General features: G+C 44.2%; 1 protein-coding gene across 2 annotated transcripts in view; it reads left to right on the forward strand.

Moving 5' to 3' along the window:
- Positions 1-24,448, forward strand: part of btbd9 (BTB (POZ) domain containing 9) — a 265,995-nt gene that overhangs the window by 25,824 nt on the left and 215,723 nt on the right. For both annotated transcript variants that reach the window (XM_063040845.1, XM_063040844.1), the window contains exons 3-4: positions 5,220-5,583; positions 19,417-19,681. In XM_063040845.1, coding sequence (XP_062896915.1) covers positions 5,220-5,583; positions 19,417-19,681 — 629 coding nt within the window. The remainder of the gene's footprint in view (positions 1-5,219; positions 5,584-19,416; positions 19,682-24,448) is intronic.

The raw sequence follows: 24,448 nt of genomic DNA on the forward strand, positions 1-24,448 counted from the left end.
GATGAGGTGACCAGAGATGAACATAATATTCCAAGTGTGGTCTATCTGGAATTTTATAATGGTGCAACATTACTTCGAAGCTCTTGAACTCAATCTCTTGACTAATGAAGGCCAACCTGCCATATGTATTCTTAACCACCTATCAACCTGTGTCTCAGCTTTAAGGGATCTGTAGATGTGGAGTGCAAAATTCAACTGTTCCTCCACACTGTTGAGTATCCTGTCATTAACCCTGTATTATGTCTGTCTGTTTGAGCTTTCAAAGGATATTACTTCGCACTTTTCTGGATTGAATTCCATCTGCCCCTTCTCTGCCCAGCTCTGCACCCTATTAGTGTCCTGTTATAATGCATGGCAACCTTCTACACCAGGGGCTCCCAACCTTTTTTTAATGTCATGGACCCCTACCATCAACCAAGGGGTCCATGGACCCCAGTTTGGAAACCCCTATTCTACACATATCCACCAAACTTTGTGTCATCTGCAAATGTACTAACCTACCTTTCCACTTCCTCATCCAAGTCATTGTTAAAGATCACAAAGAGAATAGGTCCCAGAAGAGATGCCTGGTAATACTTGCTAGCCTGTAATTCCCCAGTTTACCTCTATTACTTGTCTTGAACAAATGAATAACATTTGTCACTTTCCAATCTTCTGGTACTATTCCTGTGGCCAGTGAGAATGCAAAGATCATTGCCAAAGGAGCAGCAATATTTTCCCTCACTTCCCATTGTAACCTGGGTTATATCCCGTCCGGGTCCCAGAGACCTATTTATTCTAACGTTTATCAAAATCTCCAATACATCCTCTTTCTTAATGTTGACATGTTCCAGCATTTTAGCCTGTCCTAGGACCTCCCTTACCTTCTACAACTCCAGACACATGTTTCCCCTTTTATCTCACTCTCAGTCTAGTCATCTTCCTGTTGTTCTTATATGTGTAGAATGGAGTTTTCCTTAACCCTGCTCATCAAGATATTCTCGTGTCCCCTTCCAGCTCAAAAATCACCAGATTCTGGAATGGTTCTGGAGGACTGGATAATTGCAAATGTCACTCCAGTCTTCAAGAAGGGAGGGAGGCAAAAGAAAGGAAATTTTAGGCCTGCTAGCCTGACCTAAGTGGTTGGGAAGATGTTGGAATCTATTGTTAAGGATGTGGTTTCAGGGTACTTGACAGCACATGATAAAATAGGCCAAAGTCAATGTGGTTTCCTTAAGGGGAAATCTTGCCTTACAAATCTGTTGGAGTTCTTTGAGGAGTTAACAAACAGGGTCAGTGTTGTGACCGCTTCTTTTTATGTTGTATATTCATGATTTGGAGGACAGAATTGATGGCTTTGTGGCCAAGTTTGCGGTCAACACGAAAATAGGTGGAAGGGCAGGTAGCGTAAAGGAAGTGAGGAGGCTGCAGAAGGACTAAGTCAGATTAGGAGAACAGACAAAGAAGTGTCAGAGGGGTAGAATACCTTCCAAAAACTTTCCCACTATGGCTGATTTATTATCCCTCAACCCCATTCTTCTGCCTTCTCGCTGTAACCTTTGACACCCTTACTATAAACCTGTCACTAGGCTCGGATATGGCCCAAGTGCGAAGTGACAGACACTGAAGCAGGTCGATAGTTCAGACTTTATCGCCAAATCATATCGTTTCCTTGCGGCCCGGTAGCACATGCTTTGTGGCCTGGTAGTTGGGGACCACTGGAATATAGTGTTGGGAAGTCTATGGTCATGCACATTGGTTTAAGGAATAAAAGCGTAAATTACTTTCTGAATGGGGAGGGGGAGGGGAGGAAACGTCAACTCAGACCATGAGAGGCCTGCGTCGGGTGTTTTCATGCTGTACAAGGCATAGATTGGAAGTCTGTGTGGGGACGCCACTCCTCGCACAGACACCAGAGCAATGTGTGGTTAAGTGCCCTGCTCAAGGACACAAACACGCTGCCACAGCTGAGGCTTGAACTAGCAACCTTCAGATCACTAGACGAATGCCTTAACCACTTGGCCACGCGTGGGAGAACATTTAAAAATCTGAGGTGTAAGGTTACTTGGGAGTCCTCGAGCAGAATTCCCTAAACGTTAAGTTTCAGGTTGAATTGGTGGTGAGGAAGGCAAATTCAGTGTTGGCATTCATTTTTAGAGGAGTAGAATATAAAAACAAGGATGTAATGCTGAGGCTTTATATGGCATTGGAGAGGCATTCCTTGGACCTCTTATCCAAGAAAGGATAAGATGAGCAGTTTGGACCTCTTATCCAAGAAAGGATGTGCTGACATTGGAGAAGGTTCAAAGGAGGTTCATGAAAATGATTCTGGGATTGAAGAGCTTATCATATGAGGAGCATTTGATGGCTCTGAGCCTGTACTCGTTTATAAAAATAAAGTGAGATCTCATTGAATGTTGAAAGGACTCGATAGAGTGGATGTGGAAAGGATGTCTCCTATAATGAGGGAGTTTAGGACCAGAAGGCACAACCTCAGAATAGAGGGATGTCCATTTAGAATGGAGATGAGGAGGAATTTCTTTATCAGACGGTTGTGAATGTTTTTTTTTGCCACAGGTGGCTGTGGAGGCCAAGTCATTGAGTGTAAAGAGGTGGTTGATAGATTCTTGATAAGTCAGGACATGAAAGGTTGCATCTCAATTGAATTGAATTGACTATATTTCTTACATCTTTCACATACACAAGGAGTAAAAATTCTTTACGTTACGTCTCTGTCTGAATGTGCAGTGTGCAAATTATAATAATTTGTAATGAATAATATGTAAAGATATACAACAGAACAGTCAATGTAGCTTAGAAATACAATTGTGCCAATGTGAATTAATCAGTCAGATGGCCTAGTGAAGAAGCTGTCTCAGAGCCTGTTGGTCCTGGTTTTAATGCTGCGGTACTGTTTCCTGGATGATAGCAGCTGGAGCAGTTTGTGGTTGGGGTGACTTGGGTCCCCAGTGATCCTTTGGGCTCTTTTTACACACCTGTCGCTGTAAATGTCCTGAATAGTGGGAAGTTCATAGCCACAGATGTGCTGGGCTGTCCGCACCACTCTGCAAAGTCCTGCAATTAAGGGAAGTACAGTTCCAATACCAGGCAGTCAGGATGCTCTCAATTGTGCCCGTAGAAAGTCCTTAGCACTGGGGACTCATGCCGAACTTCTTCAACCGTCTGAGGTTCAAGAGGCACTGTTGTGCTGTTTTCAACACACAGCTATTATGTACAAACCAAGAGAGGTCCTCAGTGATGTGTATACTAAGGAACTTAAAGCAGTTCACCTCTCAACCCCAGATGCATTGATGTCAATAGGGGTGCACCTGTCTCCATTCCTCCTGTAGTCCACAACCAGCTCCTTTGTTTTTGTGACAATTAAGGAGAGTTTGTTTTCTTGACACCACAGGGAGAAGGCAGGAGAATGGAATTGAGAGGGAAATGGATCAGCCATGATCAAATGGCTAAGCAGACTTGATGGGCCAAATGGTCTAATTCTGCTCCAATGTCTTCTGATCTTATGATCTGATCCTTGCTTCCTAAACCATATATAAGCTTTTATTCTCTTGACTAGATGCTCCATATCTCTTGTCAGCAATGGTTCCTTCATCTTACTATCGTTTCTCTGTGTCAGTAGGTCAAATTTACCCAGTAGCTCATGCAAGTGATCCCGAAACAACCTCCACTTTTCTGTTGTGCATTTCCCTAATTATATACGTCGCCAATTTACGCTCCCATGGTCCTGCCTAATATCATAATTTTCCCTTCTCCAATTAAGTATTTTCCCATACCGCCTGCTGCTATCCAAAGTTCAAAGTAAATTTATTATCAAAGTACATATATGTCACCATATACTACCCTGATTCAATTGCTTGCAGTCATTCACAGTAAATACAAAGCTTCACAATAGAATCAATGAAAAACTGCACAGAATAAAGATAGACGAACAACCAATGTGCAAAACACAAACTGTGCAAGTGCAAAAAAATGAAAAAAAAACCAAAATAATAAGAAATAAATAAGCAATAACTATCAAGAACATAAGTTGTATAGTCCTTGAAAGTGAGTTACAGGTTGTGGAAGCAGTTCAATATGGGGTGAGTCAAGTTATCTCCCCTGATTCAAAAGCTTGATAATTGAGGGGTAATAACTGTACTGAACCTGGTGTCCTATACCTTCTTCCTGATGGCAACAGTGAGAAGAGATCATAGCCTGGATCCCTGTCCAATGCTATGGTAAAGGTCAATGTTTCTGACCCACCGAGTAATCTGTTGCCTGACCATGTTCATTGCCTAATGCCAGATCCAGTATGACCTTTTCTTCAGTTACCCTGACCACATATTGTGTCAGGAATCTTTCCAGGACATTGGTGATGAATCCTGCTACATCTAAATCTTTTGCACTAAGGAAGTGCCAATCAATATTAGGGAACTTGAAGTCCCCTATGACAGCATCACTGATATTTTTGCCCTTTCTAAAATATGCTTCCCCATTTGTTCTTCAGTGTCTCTGTTGCTATTGGGGGGGTTATAGAATACTCCCAATAGAGTGGTTGCTTCCTTCTTCTCCCATCGTTTCCATTCTTGATGAAGGGTCTCGGCCTGATACGTCAACTGTTTATTCATTTCTATAGATGCTGCTTGATCTGCTGAGTTCCTCCAGCGTTTTGTTGGCTGATATTATGAAAATGAGACCTCATTTGCCTTCAGCATAAAGGGAGGGTAAGCTGGTCTTGGACTGAGAGCCGTACTGCCTCTGTAAAGAAGCTGGTCTACCTTCCAGTGCTCTTATTGAAAGTCACTGGTCTTGGACTGAGAACCATGCAACTTCTATAAAGAAGTTGGTCTACACTGCCAGTGCTCTCATTGAAAGTCAGAAGATTCTCAGGGAGATTAATGAGGAGGAAGAGGAAGGGGGCTGTTAACATGGTCTGGTGAGTTTGGAAGCAGGGCCAACTTGGGACCAACACAGATCAGTCATTGAAGGGAGAAATTCCTTATTTGGTGTGTGGTAAATGTTTAAAATTTTGCCCTCAACTGTACATCTTCGGGACTGAGGTATCCTAGAGGGAAAGAGGATCAGGCAGGAATGTGAGGTGTGTCACTGAATATCAGAGCAGACGGGGAGGTGATGTGGTTAACTCCGGCACCTATATTAAAGATGCAATATATAACTGCAAATTGTTTCAATTATTTAAGCAATTTTTTTTCAAACAACTCCTCTCTGTCTCTTTCCAGGGCCTTATTATATGGTGGAATGCGGGAGTCACATCCACAGGCGGAAATTCCATTGCCAGATACACCAGCAGAAGCATTTACAAAGCTACTGAAATACATCTACACTGGCCAGGTCACCCTGACCAATGAGAAAGAGGAAGTATTATTGGACTTTCTTGGTCTTGCCCATAAGTATGGGTTCCCTGAGCTGGAAGCTGCTACCTCTGAGTATCTCTGCACTATTCTAAGCATTGGTAATGTCTGCATGGTTTACGATGTGGCTAATCTTTATTTACTCAGCAAGCTTTCCAATACTTGCTGCTTATACATGGACAGAAATGCAAGGGCAATCCTTGGCAGTGAAGGCTTCCTGTCCCTATCAAAGGTGAGATCTGCACTATGTTGTTATGTTACATTGTGGATTAATTCATAGACTCATAAAAACAAGCCCTTCGGCCCATTTATGTGCTGAGCCATTAATCAGCCTAATCCCATGGACCTGAACCCAGACCATAGCCCTCCATACCTCTACCATCCATGTACCTATCCAAATTGCTCTTAAGTAGTGAAATCGAACCCACATCCACCACTTCTGCTGGCAGCTCATTCCACACACCCACCACCCTCTAAGTGAAGAAGTTCACTCTCGTGTTCCCCTTAAACATTTCATCTTTCACCCTCAACCCATGACCTCTAATTGTTAATCTCATCCAATCTTCAATGAAGAAATCAAACCCACATTCACCACTTCAGTTGGCAGCGTGTCCCACACTCTCACCACCATCTGAATGAAGAAGTACCCCCTCAGGTTCTGTTTAAACATTTCACCTTTCGCCTTTAACCTTTGACCTCTAGTTGTAGTCTCACTCAACCTCAGTGGAAAAAGCCTGCTTGCATTTACCGTATCTATACCCCTCATAATTTTGTATACCTCTATCAAATTTCCTCTCAGTCTTCTACATGCTGGGGAGTAAAGTCTTAACCTATTCACCTTTTCCCTATAACTCAGGTCCTTAAGTCCCAGCAACATCCTTGTAAATTTTCCCTGCATTTTTTCAAACTTATTTGCAAATTTCCTGTAGGAAGGTGACCAAAACTGCACACAATACTCCAAATTAGATCTCATCAATGTCCTACATAATTTCAAAATAACATTGATTTGCACCCAGACCATGGTCCTCCATACCCTTTCCATCTATGTACCTATGTATCCCAACTCTTGTATTCAGTTAACATACATCAAAGTTGCTATTGAACACAGCAGGCCAGGCAGCATCTCTAGGAAGAGGTACAGTCGACGTTTCAGGCCGAGCCCCTTCATCAGGACTAACTGAAGGAAGAGTTAGTAAGAGATTTGAAAGTGGGAGGGGGAGGGGGAGATCCAAAATGATAGGAGAAGACAGGAGGGGGAGGGATGGAGCCAAGAGCTGGACAGGTGATTGGCAAAGGGGATATGAGAGGATCATGGGACAGGAGGCCCAGGGAGAAAGACAAGGTGGGGGGGAACCCAGAAGATGGGCAAGGGGTATAGTCAGAGAGACAGAGGGTGAAAAAGGAGAATGAGAGAAAGAATGTGTGTATAAAAATAAATAACGGATGGGGTATGAGGGGGAGGTGGGGCATTAGCGGAAGTTAGAGAAGTCAATGTTCATGCCATCAGGTTGGAGGCTTTCGAATCTCTTACTATTCCTTCAGTTAGTCCTGATGAAGGGTCTCGGCCTGTAACGTCGACTGTACCTCTTCCTAGAGATGCTGCCTGGCCTGCTGCGTTCACCAGCAACTTTGATGTGTGTTGCTTGAATTTCCAGCATCTGCAGAATTCCTGTTGTTTGTGATCTTGTATTCAGTTCTTTGGTTTATGAAGGCCAATGTGCCAAATGCTTTCTTTGTGACCCTATCTATCTGTGACGCCACTTTCAAAGAATTGTGTATCTGTATTCCCAGATCACTCTGTTTTACCAGACTCCTCAGAATTCTGCTGCTCACGATATAAGACCTACCCTGATTGGTCCTCCCAAAGTGCAACACCTTGCACTTGTCTGCATTAAATTCCATCTGTCATTTTTCAGCCCATTTTTCCAGCTGGTTCAGATCCTGCCTCAAGCTTTGATAGTCTTCCATGCTGTCCATTACCCCCCCGCCGAAGCTTGGTGTCATCCACAAATTTGCTGATCCAGTTTACTTCATAATCATCTAGATCACTGGGGTATAGATGACAAACAACGGACCCAGCACCGGTCCCTGAGGCACATCACTACTCACAGGCCTCCAGTTAGAGAAGCAAAGCAACCATCTACAACAACACACTGCCGCCTTCTGCGAAGCCAATGTCTAGTCCAAATGACTACCTCATTTTGAATGCTGAGTGACTGAGCCTTTTTGACCAACCTCCCATGTGGGACCTTGTCAAAAGCCTTGCTAAGATCTGTGTAGACAACGTCCATTGCCTTGCCTTCATCAGCTTTCCTGACTACTTCATTGAAAAGCTCTGTAAGATTGGTTAGACATGATTTACCACACACAAAGCCATGTTGACTATCCCTAAACAGTCCCTGTCTATCTAAATACTTAGATATCTGATCCCTTAGAATACCCCCCAATAACTTTCCCACTACTGATGTCAGGCTATAATTTCCTGGATATTCTTAGAGTCTTAAACAACGGAGTAACATTAGCTATCCTCCAATCCTCTGGCACTCCACTTGTGGCTAAGGATGTTTTAAATATCTCTGCTAGGGGTCCTGCAGTTTCAGGGCTAGCCTCCCACAGAGTCTAAGGGAACTCCTTGTGAGGCCTGCCCTAATTTGCCTCAACAACAGCAAATACTTCTTCCTCTGTAATCTGTATAGGGGTCCATGACCTCGTTGCCCCAAGGATTGATGCTGGGGTCCAACAGTGCTGGGAGTGTGGTGGACAGTGAGAAAGACCATCAAAGACTGCAGTGGGATCTGGCCCAGCTGAAAAAATGGGTTGAAAAATGGAAGATGGAATTTAATGCACATAAGTTAGACATGTTATAGTTTAGGAGAACCACCCAGGCTAGGTCTAGTATGATGAGTGGCAGGCACTGAGAGATGTGGTAGAACAGAGGAATCTTGTAATACAGATCCATCATTCAGTGAAAGTAGTGTCACAGGTAGGTTAGGTCGTAAAGAAAGTTTTTGATACTTTGGCCTTCATAAATCAATGTATTGAGTACAAGAGTTGGGGTGTTATGATGAAATTGTATAAGGTGTTGGTGAGGCCTTATGTGGAGTATTGTGTGCAGTTTTGGTCACCTACTTACAGGAAAGAATTAAAAGAATGCAGAGAAAGTTTACAAAGATGTTTCCAGGACTTGAGGACCTGAGTTATAGGGAACGTTGAGTAGGTTAGGACTTTGTTCCCTAGATTTGATGGAGATATACAACATTATGAGGAGTACAAATAGGGTAAATGAGGTTGGATGAGAACAACAATTAGAGGTTGAGGGTGAAAGGCAAAATATTTAGGGGAAACTACTTCACTTAGAAGTTGGTGAGAGTGTAGAACGAGCTGCCAACGCAAATGGTGGATGTGGGGTCAATTTCTGTATTTAAGAGAAAGTTGCATAGGTAACATGGATGGTAGGGCTATGGTCCATGCAAATTAAGGGGATTAGGTTGATTAATGGTTTGGCACAGATTAGATGGGCCAAAGGGCCTATTTATGTGCTGTAGTGTTCTATGACTCTATGTGGGCTAAAAAAACACATTTTACCATTGGAAAAATTCTCTCTATTTCCATACGCCAACTCTTGTAGTAAAGAACAGTGTGCTGATTTTGTGCTGCACCTGCCTGCTAACTTTGTGTGATTTATGCATGAGACTGACTCACTCATCTGTAATCTTTCCCTATTTAGATCATTATCTGCCTTTTAATTCCTGTCCCTGAAGTGCATGACCTCATACATTCCCACATTAAACTCTGTGTGCCAAGTTTTCACTCACTCATTCTACCTACCTATATCCAATTATCCTTATCACAGCATGCTCCCACACCTACTTAAATGTCATCACCATCTACCCCCTTCTCCCGGTTATTGATACAATAGGAAGCAATGAAGGGCCAGAAACTGATCCTTTAGGCATTCCACAAGTTACACCATTCCAGCCAGAAAAAGATTAATCTGCTTTGACTCTTGTGTGTGATAAACAGTCTTCATGCAAATACACGTGCCCTAGTTTAGTGAGTTCTTATCTTGTTCACCTGCCTTTCTATGTAACACTTTCTCAAAGGCCTTCTAAAAATCTGAGTACATGCATCCACAGATTCCACCCATCAGTTCCTCTTGATATGTCCTTCAAGAACTGCCCCAATTCTAATTGAATTTTATGAGATGTAACTCAGAAAATTGGTGAAGGACAGAGCGGTAGACATGATTTACGGCAACTTCACTGAGGCATTTGACAAGTTCCCGCACAGTAAGTTGTTGAAGAATGTTAAGATGCAAGGGATCCAAGTGGACTTTTTGACTGGGGGGCAGAGGGTAGTTGAGGTGGGTTGCTTTTTTTATGGGAAGTCTCTTGCAAATGGTGTTCTGCAGGGATTAGTGCTGGAACCTTTGTTGTTTGCATATTTGGATTGGGATGTAGGCAGTCTAACTTTGTAGACAATACAATAATTCGTGGAGTTTAGATAGTCTAAGGAACATATCTGGAAAGGTCGGCTGAGTGGTGGCAGATGGATTTAATCCAGACAAATCTGAGATAATGCAGTTTGGGAAGCCAACTTTTGGTAGGACATGAAAAGAAACCTTAGGAGCATTGATGTACAGAAGCATCTTAGGGTGCAAGTCCATAGCTTATTGAAAGTAGAGACCCTGTTGGGTAGCTGTGGAGGCCAGGTTGTTGGGTGTATTTAAAGCAGAGCTTGACAGGTTCTTGATTGGACATGGCATCAAAGATTACGGGAGAAGGCTGGGGAGTGGGGCTGAGGAGGGGGAGATTGAATGCCAGAGTAGATTCGATGGGTCAAATGGCCTAATTCTGCTCCTACGTCTTATAGTCTTAAGGTAATGAAGAAGGCATCTGATATGCTTAAACCTTTGCTTAAAGTAATTAAGCTGATAGAAACATAGAAACATAGAAAATAGGTGCAGGAGTAGGCCATTCGGCCCTTCGAGCCTGCACTGCCATTTATTATGATCATGGCTGATCATCCAACTCAGAACCCTGCCCCAGCCTTCCCTCCATACCCCCTGATCCCCGTAGCCACAAGGGCCATATCTAACTCCCTCCTAAATATAGCCAATGAACTAGCCTCAAATGTTTCCTGTGGCAGAGAATTTCACAGATTCACCACTCTCTGTGTGAAGAAGTTTTTCCTAATCTCAGTCCTAAAAGGCTTCCCCCTTATCCTCAAACTGTGACCCCTCGTTCTGGACTTCCCCAACATTGGGAACAATCTTCCTGCATCTAGCCTGTCCAATCCCTTCAGGATTTTATACATTTCAATCAGATCCCCCCTCAATCTTCTAAATTCCAACGAGTACAAGCCCAGTTCATCCAGTCTTTCTTCATATGAAAGTCCTGCCATCCCAGGAATCAATGTGGTGAACCTTCTTTGTACTCCCTCTATGGCAAGGATGTCTTTCCTCAGATTAGGGGACCAAAACTGCACACAATACTCCAGGTGTGGTCTCACCAAGGCCTTGTACAACTGCAGTAGTACCTCCCTGCTCCTGTACTCGAATCCTCTCGCTATAAATGCCAGCATACCATTCGCCTTTTTCACCGCCTGCTGTACCTGCATGCCCACTTTCAATGACTTGTGTATAATGACACCCAGGTCTTGTTACACCTCCCCTTTTCCTAATCGGCCACCATTCAGATAATAATCTGTTTTCCTATTTTTGCCACCAAAGTGAATAACTTCACATTTATCCACATTAAATTGCATCTACCATGAATTTGCCCACTCACCCAACCTATCCAAGTCACCCTGCATCCTCTTAGCAACCTCCTCACAGCTAACACTGCCGCCCAGCTTCGTGTCATCCGCACTGCCTGCCATTCTGAAAAGGTCCCGTTTATTCCCACTCTTTGCTTCCTGTCTTCTAACCAATTCTCTATCCATATCAATACCTTACCCCCAATACCGTGTGCTTTAAGTTTGCACACTAATCTCCTGTGTGGGACCTTGTCAAAAGCCTTTTGAAAATCCAAATATACCACATTCACTGGTTCTCCCCTATCCACTCTACTAGTTACATCCTCAAAAAATTCTATGAGATTCGTCAGACATGATTTTCCTTTCACAAATCCATGCTGACTTTGTCCGATGATTTCACCGCTTTCCAAATGTGCTGCTATCACATCTTTGATAACTGACTCCAGCAGTTTCCCCACCACCGACGTTAGGCTAACCGGTCTATAATTCCCCGGTTTCTCTCTCCCTCCTTTTTTAAAAAGTGGGGTTACATTAGCCACCCTCCAATCCTCAGGAACTAGTCCAGAATCTAACGAGTTTTGAAAAATTATCACTAATGCATCCACTATTTCTTGGGCTACTTCCTTAAGCACTCTGGGATGCAGATCATCTGGCCCTGGGGATTTATCTGCCTTTAATCCCTTCAATTTACCTAACACCACTTCCCTACTAACATGTATTTCGCTCAGTTCCTCCATCTCACTGGACCCTCTGTCCCCTACTATTTCTGGAAGATTATTTATGTTCTCCTTAGTGAAGACAGAACCAAAGTAATTATTCAATTGGTCTGCCATGTCCTTGCTCCCCATAATCAATTCACCTGTTTCTGTCTGCAGGGGACCTACATTTGTCTTTACCAGTCTTTTCCTTTTTACATATCTATAAAAGCTTTTACAGTCAGTTTTTATGTTCCTTGCTAGTTTTCTCTCATAATCTTTTTTCCCCTTCCTAATTAAGCCCTTTGTCCTCCTCTGCTGAACTCTGAATTTCTCCCAGTCCTCAGGTGAGCCACTTTTTCTGACTAATTTGTATGCTTCTTCTTTGGAATTGATACTATCCCTAATTTCTCTTGTCAGCCACAGGTGCACTACCTTCCTTGATTTATTCTTTTGCCAAACTGGGATGAACAATTGTTGTAGTTCATCCATGCAATCTTTAAATGCTTGCCATTGCATATCCACCATCAATCCTTTAAGTGTCATTTGCCAGTCTATCTTAGCTAATTCACGTCTCATACCTTCAAAGTTATCCCTCTTTAAGTTCAGAACCTTTGTTTCTGAATTAACTATGTCACTCTCTATCTTAATGAAGAATTCCACCATATTATGGTCACTCTTACCCAAGGGGCCTCTCACGACAAGATTGCTAATTAACCCTTCCTCATTGCTCAAAACCCAGTCTAGAATAGCCTGCTGTCTAGTTGGTTCCTCGACATGTTGGTTCAAAAAACCATACCGCATACATTCCAAGAAATCCTCTTCCTCAGCACCTTTACCAATTTGGTTCACCCAATCTACATGTAGATTGAAGTCACCCATTATAACTGCTGTTCCTTTATTGCACACATTTCTAATTTCCTGTTTAATACCATCTCCGACCTCACTACTACTGTTAGGTGGCCTGTACACAACTCCCACCAGCATTTTCTGCCCCTTAGTGTTACGCAGCTCTACCCATATCGATTCTACATCTTCCCAGTTTATGTCCTTCCTTTCTATTGCGTTAATCTCCTCTTTAACCAGCAACGCCACCCCACCTCCTTTTCTTTCATGTCTATCCCTCCTGAATATTGAATATCCCTGAACGTTGAGCTCCCATCCTTGGTCACCCTGGAGCCATGTCTCTGTGATCCCAACTATATCATAATCATTAATAACAATCTGCACTTTCAATTCATTCACCTTGTTACGAATGCTCCTTGCATTGACACACGAAGCCTTCAGGCGCTCTTTTACAACTCTCTTAGCCCTTATACAATTATGTTGAAAAGTGGTCCTTTTTGATGCTTGCCCTGGATTTGTCAGCCTGCCACTTTTACTTTTCTCCTTACTACTTTTTGCTTCTACCCTTACTTTACACCCCTCTGTCTCTCTACACTGGTTCCCATCCCCCTGTTGTGAACTAACCTCCTCTCGCCTAGCCTCTTTAATTTGACTCCCACCCCCCAACCATTCTAGTTTAAAGTCACCTCAGTAGCCCTCGCTAATCTCCCTGCCAAGATATTGGTCCCCCTAGTATTCAAGTGTAACCCGTCCTTTTTGTACAGGTCACGCCTGCGCCAAAAGAGGTCCCAATGATCCAAAAACTTGAATCTCTGCCTCCTGCTTCAAACCCTCAGCCACGCATTTATCCTCCACCTCATGGCATTCCTACTCTCATTGTCGCATGGCACAGGCAGTAATCCCGAGATTACTACCTTTGCAATCCTTTTTCTCAACTCCCTTCCTAGCTCCCTATATTCTCCTTTCAGGACCTCTTCCCTTTTCCTACCTATGTTATTGGTACCTATATGTACCACGACCTCTGGCTCCTTACCCTCCCACTTCAGGATATCTTGAACACGATCAGAAATATCCGGGACCCTGGCACCAGGGAGGCAAACTACCATCCGGGTCTCTGGACTGCGTCCACAGAATCGCCTATCTGACCCCCTTACTATCGAGTCCCCTATCACAGCTGCCCTCCTCTTCCTTTCCCTACCCTTCTGAGCTACAGGGCCAGACTCTGTGCCAGAGGGACAGCCACTGTTGCTTCCCCCGGGTAAGCTGTCCCCCCCCAACAGTACTCAAACAGGAGTACCTATTGTTAAGGGGCACAGCCACCGGGGTACTCTCTATTACCTGACTCTTCCCCTTCCCCCTCCTAACCGTGACCCACTTGTCTGCCTCCCGTGGCCCCGGTGTGACCCCTTGCCTGTAACTCCTCTCTATCAACTCCTCACTCTCCCTGACCAGATGAAGGTCATCGAGCTGCAGCTCCAGTTCCGTAACGCGGTCCCTTAGGAGCTGCATCTCGATGCACTTGGTGCAGATGTAGACGTCCGGGAGGCTTGGAGACTCCAGGGCCTCCCACATCCGACACCGAGAACAACAAACTGCCCTCACACTCATACTGCCCCTCTCCTCAAATAACAACAGAAAATGAATACCAAACCTTCCTCGCCTCACCCGTTTCCGCCTAAGCCCGTTGAGCCGAAGCCCTTAAGTCTTCACTCTGCTCCTGGCTCACTCCGCCGCCCGCAAACTACGCTGCCCGCTGTATGAGGCTCTGTTCCTTTTAAATCTGCCGTGCTGCACTGCCCGACGTCACACGCCTGCGCAGTCCTGCCTCTCTGAATGCCGTTGGAGAAAAAAAAAACGAAAATTTCAAAAATGTCTTCCTCCGCACTCCCGCTCCGACTCTCAGACTTCCTTCTTCGAATATGCTTAAGGTATCTGATATGTCCCTCAGGGTCTTAGCTCAAAATGTCAACTCTTTACTCTTTTCCATTGGTGCTGCTTGGCCTACTGAGTTCCTCCGGCAATTTATGTGTGTTGCTTTGGATTTCCAGCATCTGCAGATTTTCTCATGTTTGATCTGATAGGCTAAGGCATTGAGTGTAAGAGTTGTGCTTTGTGTTGCAGATTTGCAAAATACTAGTTAGACTGCACTAGTATTAGAACAGTACAGTACAGTTCTGGTTGCTGTGCAGAAGAAAGATGTGGTAGCACATCAAGGATATACTAGAGAGAGTGCAGAAAGGATTGACCAGTATGCTGCCTGGAATGGAAGTCTGCAGTTGTGATTGGACAGGCTGCATTTATTCTCACTGGAATGTAGAAAGTTGGTGTGTGATCTTCTTCCAAGGGCAGGGAAGTTTGAAGGAAAGATGAAAGGTTTAAGGTTAGAGGGGAGAAGCTCAAAGTAGTTCACACACAGGGTGATGAATATCTGGAACAAGCTAGAGATGGGAAGGACAGAAACAATTACAGTCTTTAAAATAAATCTTAAAGTGAAAACTTACTTCCCATTACAGTGATATCTAAATCCAGAGAACATAGGTTTAAGGTGAGGAGAGATAGTTTTAAAATTAGCTTTTTTTGCCATATGTACATCAAAACATACAGTGAAATGCATCAACTCAAATTAGCAAAAACTGTTTTGGGCAATCCGCAAGTGTCACCATGCTCCTGGCACCAACATATAACATCCCCAAGCGGTTATAGAGTTCTACAGTAGTACGACAAAGGAATAGGCCTTTTAGCCAAATTAGGCAATGCTAACCACAGGACCCACCTACTCTAATCCCATTGATCTGCATTTGACACTAACCGTCCATGCCTTTCCTGTTCATATCCTTGTTCAGATGTGTTTTCAATCAGTCATACAGCACAGAAACAGACCCTTTAGCCCAATCAGTCCATGTCAGCCAAGATAACCTTTCCTATTGATGTACCTGTCCAAGTATCCTTTAAATGTTATTGTACCTAATTCAATCACTTCCTCTGTCAGTTTATTCCAACTACTGACAGCTCTCTGGCTGAAATAGTAGCCCCTCAGATTTCTACTAAATAGCTCAAACTTGCTCCCTTCCCAGCTTAAACTTCTACTTACAAACACGAGGAATTCTGCAGATGCTGGAAATTCAAGCAACACACATCAAAGTTGCTGGTGAGCGCAGCAGGCCAGGCAGCATCTCTAGGAAGAGGTACAGTCGATGTTTCGGGCAAAACGTCGACTGTACCTCTTCCTAGAGATGCTGCCTGGCCTGCTGCGTTCACCAGCAACTTTGATGTGTGTTGCTTAAACTTCTACTTCTTGATTTTCCCCACAAAAAGACTGCATACTCACCCTATCTCTGCCCCACATGATTTTATACACCCTTTAGTGTCCAACACTCCAATGGATGAGCTCACCCAATGAAAAGCCTATACATTCACCTCATCTCTGCTCACATGATTTTATACACCCTCAAACTCTGACAGTCCAGTGGATGAACTCCTAATCTGCTCATCTTCTCTTAATAACTCAGTCCCTCGACTCCCGGCAGTATCCTCATAAATCTCCTCTGGACATTCTCCAGTTTAATAGCATATTTCCTCTAGCAGGGTGGCCAAAACTGAACAAAAAATTGTGTGTTGCTTGGATTTCCCGCATCAGCAGATTTTCCCATTTTTGTAAAAAATTCCAAATGCCCCCTCACCGACGTCTTGCATATCTACAGTGTAGCATTTCATCTTCTGTACTCAGTGACCTGACTGATGAAGAGCAGAGTGCCAAACTCCTTCTCCACCCTGTCTACATGCAACAGTACTTTCAGGGAACTATGCATTTGTACTCCCAGGTCCTTCTATTGTTCAGTGTTCCCTCGTCCTGACCCTCTCTCACCATGTTTCTGTAATGGCTACAGCTTCTAATGAAGTCATTCATGCTCCGAGTTCATCTGCCATACCTGTCAGGTTTCTTGCATTGTACTAAATGCAGTTCAATCCAGCAGCCTTTTCTCGCTCCCTGCCAAGCTGCTGGCTGTCTTGTTTACTGACCTTGCTGTCATTGAATTCTCTCTCAGCTTCCTGCCTCACTTCTGCTTGGGTCCCACCCCCTGTCAGTCTGGTTTAAACTTGTAAATGCAAGTGATTCTGCAGATGCTGGAAATCCTTGTACAGCCCACAAAATTGGGGAGGAACTCAGCCAGACAGGCCGCATCAACAGAGAGGAATAAACAGTCATTGTTTAGTCCTGGACCCTTCATCGGGACCGGAAAGGAAGGGGGAAGGTGCCAAAGTAAGAAGATGGGGAAGGGGGAGGAGTACCAGGTGACAGGTGGAACCAGATGAGGGGGAAGATGGGTGGGTGGGACAGAGAGGTGAAGTAAGAAGCTGGGAGTGGATTGGTGGAAGAAGTAAAGGAAGAAGGAAGATGAAGGAATCTAACAGGAGTGGACAGTAGACCAGGGAAGAAAGGGAAGGATGGGTGAAACTGAGGGAGATGATGGGAAGGTGAGGAGAAGAGAAAAGGGTGAGAAGCCCTATCACAAGTTTAACCTGCACAAAATGCTGGAAGAACTCAGCAAGCTAAGCAGCATCAGTGGAGTGGAAGGTGTCTTTGTGCCTGCTGTATATGCTTTGGCTTTTCAGCCCAATGGGAGGGGAAGAAGAGAGAATGTTTAGGGTGGGTGGAATCTTGCTGGCTGTTTTACTGAGGCAGCAAGAATTGTATTCACCCAGGAGGAGAGTGAGAGCAGTGTGGGACATGCTTATGTTGAGATCAAGATGTGTGTGGTGTTGGGTGTCTACAAGAACATCAAGGTGGACAAGTTCTCAGGGATTGATGGGATATAAACCAGGTAATTGCGAGAGGCAGGAGAGGAGACTGAGACTTTGACACAGACCTTTATTTCCTCTCTAGCCCCAAGCAAGGCCCCAGAAGATGGGATATTGGCCATTGTTTTTCCTTTGTTCAAAAAGTGCAGTAGGGATAATACAGGAAATTATAGGCTAGTGAGCTTAACATAAATGGTAGGGAAAACACGAGAGGATTGAGGATTTGGGTTTACTCACATTTGGAAAAGCATGGGCTTGTTGGGAGCAGTGTGGCTTTGTGAGGCAGGTTATGTCTTACAAACTTGATTAAGCTTTTTGAGGAGATGATGAAGATAATTAACGCGAGAGGGCAATGGATATCATCAGTATTGACGTAGGTAGTATCCATTGCTTTCAACAAAACTTTCAGCAAGGTCCCTAATGAGTAGCTGATCCTGAAGATTAAGTTGTATAGAATTCATGATGACTTGATAGTTTAAATTCCAAACTGGTTTGCATATAGAGGACAAGAGGTTAGTGATGTGTGGGTGTCATTCCGACTAGAGGTCTCTGACCAGTGGTGTTCCACTGGGATCAGTGCTGGGGCCTAGTGTTTGTGTTAATGATTTTGAAAATGAAAGAGTGTTAATCAGTGAGTTTGAGATGACACAACAGTTGGAGCTGTAGATAGTGAAGAATATTGGTAAAGGATACAATAGTGTGTGTGTATATATATATATATATATATATATATATATAATTTGCAGAAATAGGTGGAGAAATGGGAGATGGTATTTAATCTGAGCAAGTGTGAAGTGTTGTACTTTGGGAGGCCCATTGTAAGGGGAATGAACACAGGAAATGTCAGGATCCTTCAGAGAACTGTTGCAGAGAAGGATCTAGGGGTACAAGTCCACAGCTTCCTGAAAGTCAACACGATGATAGAGTGGTAGAAACGTATATGCCATACTTGCCTTCATTGGTCAGGGCACTGTGTATAAAAGTCAGAGAAGTCATTTTGCAGCTGTATACAGTTTGGTTAGGCCGTGGAGGTACGAGAGACTATAGATGTTGCTTCAGCTTCCAGAAATGATGAAGGATGATATGCTGTTTGTGGAAGTAGAGAGAGTTCCCCTAGTCTTCACTGTTCACCCTACGAGCCCCCACATCTAGCACATCTTCCTTCATTGTTTTTACCAGCTGCAGTGAGATGCAACCCCTTTCCACCTTTCACATCTGTGCCACCCTGCTGCCCCTGTCAATTCCTCCCTCCTACCTGTCCTACATCCTTCCCAAGAATCAATGAGAAGCTGTGCACAGCAAAGGCAGACAAAGAACCAATGTGCAAAAAAAAAATCAAACTGTGCAAATACAAAGAGACAAAAAACAAAATAATAATAATAATAAATAAATAAGCAATAGATACCGGGAACATAAGTTGGGGCTGTCTGAACCTGGTAATATGTGTTTTCAAGCTTTTGTATCTTCTGTTTGATGGAAGAGGAGAGAATGGGTGGGTGGGGGCTTTGATTATGCATTACAGCAATAATAGTGTATAATACTACCACAAACACCCTTCTTGTTTCTCTTTTCTGGCCATATGGCCTCAAGTGAGGAACCTACCAGGGTATCCTCCTTCGCTACTGAAGTAATGTCATCTTTGATTAACACTGCAATACCTCCTCCCGTTCTATTTCTCCCTCTGTCTTGCCTGAAAGTTCTATCCCATGAGATACTTTGTTTTCAGTCCTGCCCTGTTTTTGAACCATGTCTCAGTGATGGCAACAATATCATTTAACTCATGGTGAGTAAAGTTTAATGGGTGAGATGACAGAGGAGGTTTGGACTCTGGGCTATTGGTGAGCTATATCTGTATTAAAGTTGAAGGTGAGCAGATGTATGGGCGAGGAATCCCCCTTTGAGTGCTGGGATGTAAAGTCATATGGTAGTTCCGTCTTTGGCCTAAGTCTTCCATCTCATCCACACAGACGGCTCTGCTCAAACTGGTGTCCCGGGATTCATTTGCTGCTCCAGAGAAAGATATTTTCTTGGCTCTGATGAACTGGTGTAAACAGAACCCGGAGGAGATGCATGAAGAAATCATGAAGACGGTCCGGCTGCCGCTGATGAGTTTAACGGAGCTGCTGAATGTTGTGCGGCCCTCAGCACTCCTCTCTGCTGACACCATCTTAGACGCCATCAAAGTTCGCTCAGAGAGTCGCGATATGGAGCTGAACTACCGGGGCATCCTCAGTGAGTACCAAGTACAGCTAATGCACTTTAACAGTCAGTGTCAGAGTACCTCTGGGCATCCATGTGAGTACAAACAGTGTGGACACAACCTGTGTTCTGTAGCAGCCAGTATTAGGGCACTGCTGGGCATCCATGGTGAGAACAGGCAGTGTGCGGACACGGCCTGTGCTCTATAACGGTCAGTATCAGGGTGGCAGAGCAACCACAGTGAGTACAGACAGTGTGGACACGGCCTGTACTGTATAACAGTCAGTATCAGGGATGTGAGGCATTCACGGTGAGAACAGACAGTGTGGACACGGCCTGTGCTCTGTAATGGTCAGTATCAGGGTGCTGGGTCATCCATGGTGAATACCGGCAGTATGTGCACAGTTATCGCTCTAAAATGGACGGTGATGGGACACCACTGTGAATACCAGCAGTGTGGGCACAGTTTTTGATTGCTCAATAACAGTTAATGGTGGGACACACAGGGGAATCCTCAGTGGGTATCACCGGGGTCAGGCCTATGGAGTAACAGGAATAAGCATGCTCAGGTCAGGTTACACTGACAGACTAACACCGGGGGTCACAGTCAGTGAGAATCAGTGAGGGCCACACTCACAGACTAACACCAGAGGGTCACGGTCAGGGAGAATCAGTACAGGTCACACTCACAGAGTAACACTGGTCACAAGTCAGTAATAAACAAGGTGGATCACACTCACGGAGTAACATCGGTGGTCAAAACCAGTTGGACAACATGGCATCTTACCTCTAGCTGAAGCGATAAATTCTACCAGCCGAACACACTGCTTTAGCAGAAAACTGCTAAAATGAAATACTGCAGCATGGCAGTAGAAACCTTAACCAGGTCATTACAGGAGTAACACCACTGCTCACAGTCATGGAGAATCAGTGAGGGTCATACTCACGGAATAACACTGGTGGTCACGGTCAGTGAGAATCAGTGCAGGTCACACTCATGGAGTAACATCAGTGGTCACGGTCATGGAGAATCAGTGAGGGTAACACAGAATAACACTGTTGGTCACGGTCAGGGACAATCAGTGAGCTCACGCTCACAGAGTAACACTGTCGGTCACAGTCAGTGAGAATCAATGAGGGTCACACTGTCGGAGTAACACCAGTAGTTACGGTCAAGGAGAATCAGTCCCAAGTACAGTTCTGGAGTAACAATGGCGGACGCAGTCAGGGAGAATCAGTGAGGGTCACACTCACGGAATAACACTGGTGGTCACGGTCAGTGAGAATCAGTGCAGGTCACACTCATGAAATAACACTGGTGGTCATGGTCAGGGACAATCAGTGAGTGTCACACTCTTGGAGTAACACTGGTCAAGGAGAATCAATCTCAGGCGCAGTTCTGGAGTAACACTGGCGGACAAGGTCAGGGAGAAGCAGTGAGGGTCACACTCATGGAGTAAAACAGGGAACACACTCATGTTGTAACAATGGAGTTCATAGTTGCAGAATAACACTGAAGTGTCACACCAAGGGTAATATTACGGTACACATTCAGCAAATTACTGAGTGGGGCTCACTGTGTGTGGTGGTGGGACACTCTTTGTGTTGGTAACATGCTGTACTTGCTTGCTGTGGGTGACATACTCAGTGAGCGCTCTGGTTTGCTCCTGTAAGTAAGTGGGAAGCTGAGACATTTGCTTGGAAGCTGCATCCTGTTTGATTGTAGAGTTGTCCGTTGCAGTGGACACCCACGTGGAGTCATAAATAACTATAGCACAGAAACAGGCCCTTCGTCCCATCCAGTCTGTGCCAAACCGTTTAAACTGCCTTGTCCTGTCGACCTGCTCCGGGTCGATAGTCCTCCATAGCACTCACATCCATTTACCTATCAAAATTTCACTTAAGCAGTGAAATTGAAATCGTACCAACCACTTAAACTGGCAGCTCATTCCACACTCTCACTATTCTCTAGTGTAGTTTTCCCTCATGTTCCCCTTCAGCATTTCATCTTTTGCCCTTAACCAATGACCTCTAGTTGTAGTCTCACCCAACCTCAGTGGAAAAAGCCTACTTGCATTTACCCTATCTATACCCCTCATAATTTTTTTATCCCTCTGTCTAATCACCCCTCATCCTTCTACGTTCCACGGAATGGAGTTCTAATTTATTCAATCTTTCCTTGTAATTCACATCCTCAAGTCCCAGCAACATGCTTGTAAATTTTCTGAGTACTCATTCAATCTTACTTATATCTTTCCTGTACCAAAACTGCACACAATATTCCAAATTTGCCCTCACCAACATCTTAAACAACTTAAACATAACATCCCAATTCCTGCACTTACTACTTTGATCTATGAAGGCCGATATGCCAAAAACTTTCTTAATGACCCTCTCTACCTGAGAGTCCACTTTCAATGAATTATGGTCCTGTATTCCAGATCCCTTTACACAGTGCCCTGCCGCTGACCATGTAAGACCTACCCTGGTTGGTCTTTGCAAAGTGCAGTACCTCACATTTATCTGCATTAAATTCCATTTGCCACTTGTCAGCCCAGTTTTCCAACTGGTCCAGATCCTGCTGCAAGCTTTGATAGTCTTCCTCTCTGTCCATTACACCCTGAATCTTGGTGTCATCTGTAAATTTGCTGATCCAGTTAACCAAGTTTTTACCCAGATTGTAGATGTAGATGATAAATAACAACAGATCTTGTGCGAATCTCTGCAGCTCAACTAGTCACAAACCTCCAGTCAGAGAGGCAACCATCTACTGCCACTCTCTGGTTTCTCCTGCAAAGCCAGTGTCTGATCCAATTTACTATTTTACCTTGAATGCCAAGCAACCGATTCTTCTTAACCAACCTTCCACAAGAGATCTTGTCACACTCCTTGCTGAAGTCCATGTAGACAATATCCATTGCCTTGCCTTCATCAACTTTCCAGGTGATATCCTTGAAAGACTCTTTAAGTTTGAGTAGACACTGCCAGCCACGCACAAAGCCATGCTGACAATCCGGAATCAATCCCTGTTTATCCAAATACATATATAACCAGTCTCCTAGAATATCTTCCAATAACTTTCCCACTACTGATGTCTGGCTCACTGGCCTTTAATTTCCTGGTTCATTCGTAGAGCCTTTCTAAATAATGGAGCGAAATAGCTATCCTTTAATCCTCCAGCACCTCCCACATGGATAAGGATGTGTAGCCCCCTTGGCCAGCCTCAGGGTCGCTCGGCTCGCTGCCGTCTAGGGAAACAGCTCTTGGCCCCACCAAACTGGGTAATTGGTTTGTGTGGATGCTGTGTGATGTACCCCACCCCACCCAAATAACAGACAATACACCAGATACGATTAAATGATTTACAGTTTATAGATATTACTGGAACTATATAATTAATAGAGAATAAAATATGAAAGGAAAATAAAAGGTGCCACACTTATCAAAGTTCGATCTCTTCGTGCACAAACAGTTGGAGCTCAGGACCCTTCTTCACCCTGTGACCCCTTGAACCACCTCGACTGGCCACCTGGGACCAACAACGGTGGTCGACCAGACACTCCACACGAGTCCGTCTCCATTTCCTTTCCTCGCCGAACGCCCCGCTCGGGGTCCGACCCCGTTAGCAGACTCACAGCACCTGGTCCATCCTCTGTCTCTCTCTCTCTCTCCCGCCTTTTGCCCCAAAACCCCGCGCATACAATATCTTCAGACACACCAAAAGCATAACAACTGTCCCAATTGATTCGTAACACCTTTCTTATCAGGAACGTGATCCAAACAAACTGCTAGCAGGAGGACTTTCTCAACAGTTAACATAACAAAGAAGCCCTTACAATTATAACATAACAAAGAAGCCATTTTAATTAGACTACGCAGTGACAAAAAAAAGAAACCCCCCTTACAGATGTTTTAATTATCTCTGCTAGGGCCCCTGCAATTTCTGCACATGCCTCCCACAGGGTCTGAGGGAACACCTTGTCAGGCCCTGGGAATTTATCCACTCTAAATTTGCCTCAAGACAGCAAATGCCTCCCCCCTCTGTACCAGGTTCCTGACATCCCTGCTGCTTTGCTGCATTTCTCTAGACTCTATATCCATTTCCCAAGTAAATACAGCTGCAAAAGATCCATTTTAGATCTACCCCATCTCATTTGGTTCCATGCATAGATTACCATTCTGATCTTCCAAAGGACCAATTTTCTCCCTTGCAATCCTTTTCTCCTATTATATCTGCAGAAACCCTTAGGATTCTCCTTGTCTGGTAGGGCAACCTCATGCCTTCTCATAGCCCTCCTGATTTCTTTCTTAAGTTTTCTCAACCTGTGGACCAGACCTATCATTCTCCATAATTATCTTGAAACTAATGGCATTTTAATCACTATATGCAAAGTGTTCCCCAACACAAACTCTGTCACCTGCTCTGTTTCATTCCCTAATAGGAGATCCAGTACTGTACTCTCTCTCTCATTGGGACTTCTATGTACAGATTAAAGAAACTTTCCTGAACACATTTGACAAACTCTTCCCCATCCAGCCTTTTTAAAGTATGGGTGTTCCAGTCAATAAGTGCAAATTTAAAATCACCTACTATCACAACCGTATGTTTCTTGCAACAGTCTGCGACCTCTCTACAAATTTGCACCTCTAAATCCTGTGGACTGTTGGGTGGTCTGTAATATAATCCCATTAACATGGTCATACATTTATTATCCCTCAGTTCTACCCATAACATCTCAGTAGACAAGCTCTCCAGTCTGTCCTTACTGAGCACTGCTATGACATTTTCCCTGACTAGTA

This window comes from Mobula hypostoma, chromosome 2, assembly GCF_963921235.1.
Source record: "Mobula hypostoma chromosome 2, sMobHyp1.1, whole genome shotgun sequence".
NCBI lineage: Eukaryota > Metazoa > Chordata > Chondrichthyes > Myliobatiformes > Myliobatidae > Mobula > Mobula hypostoma.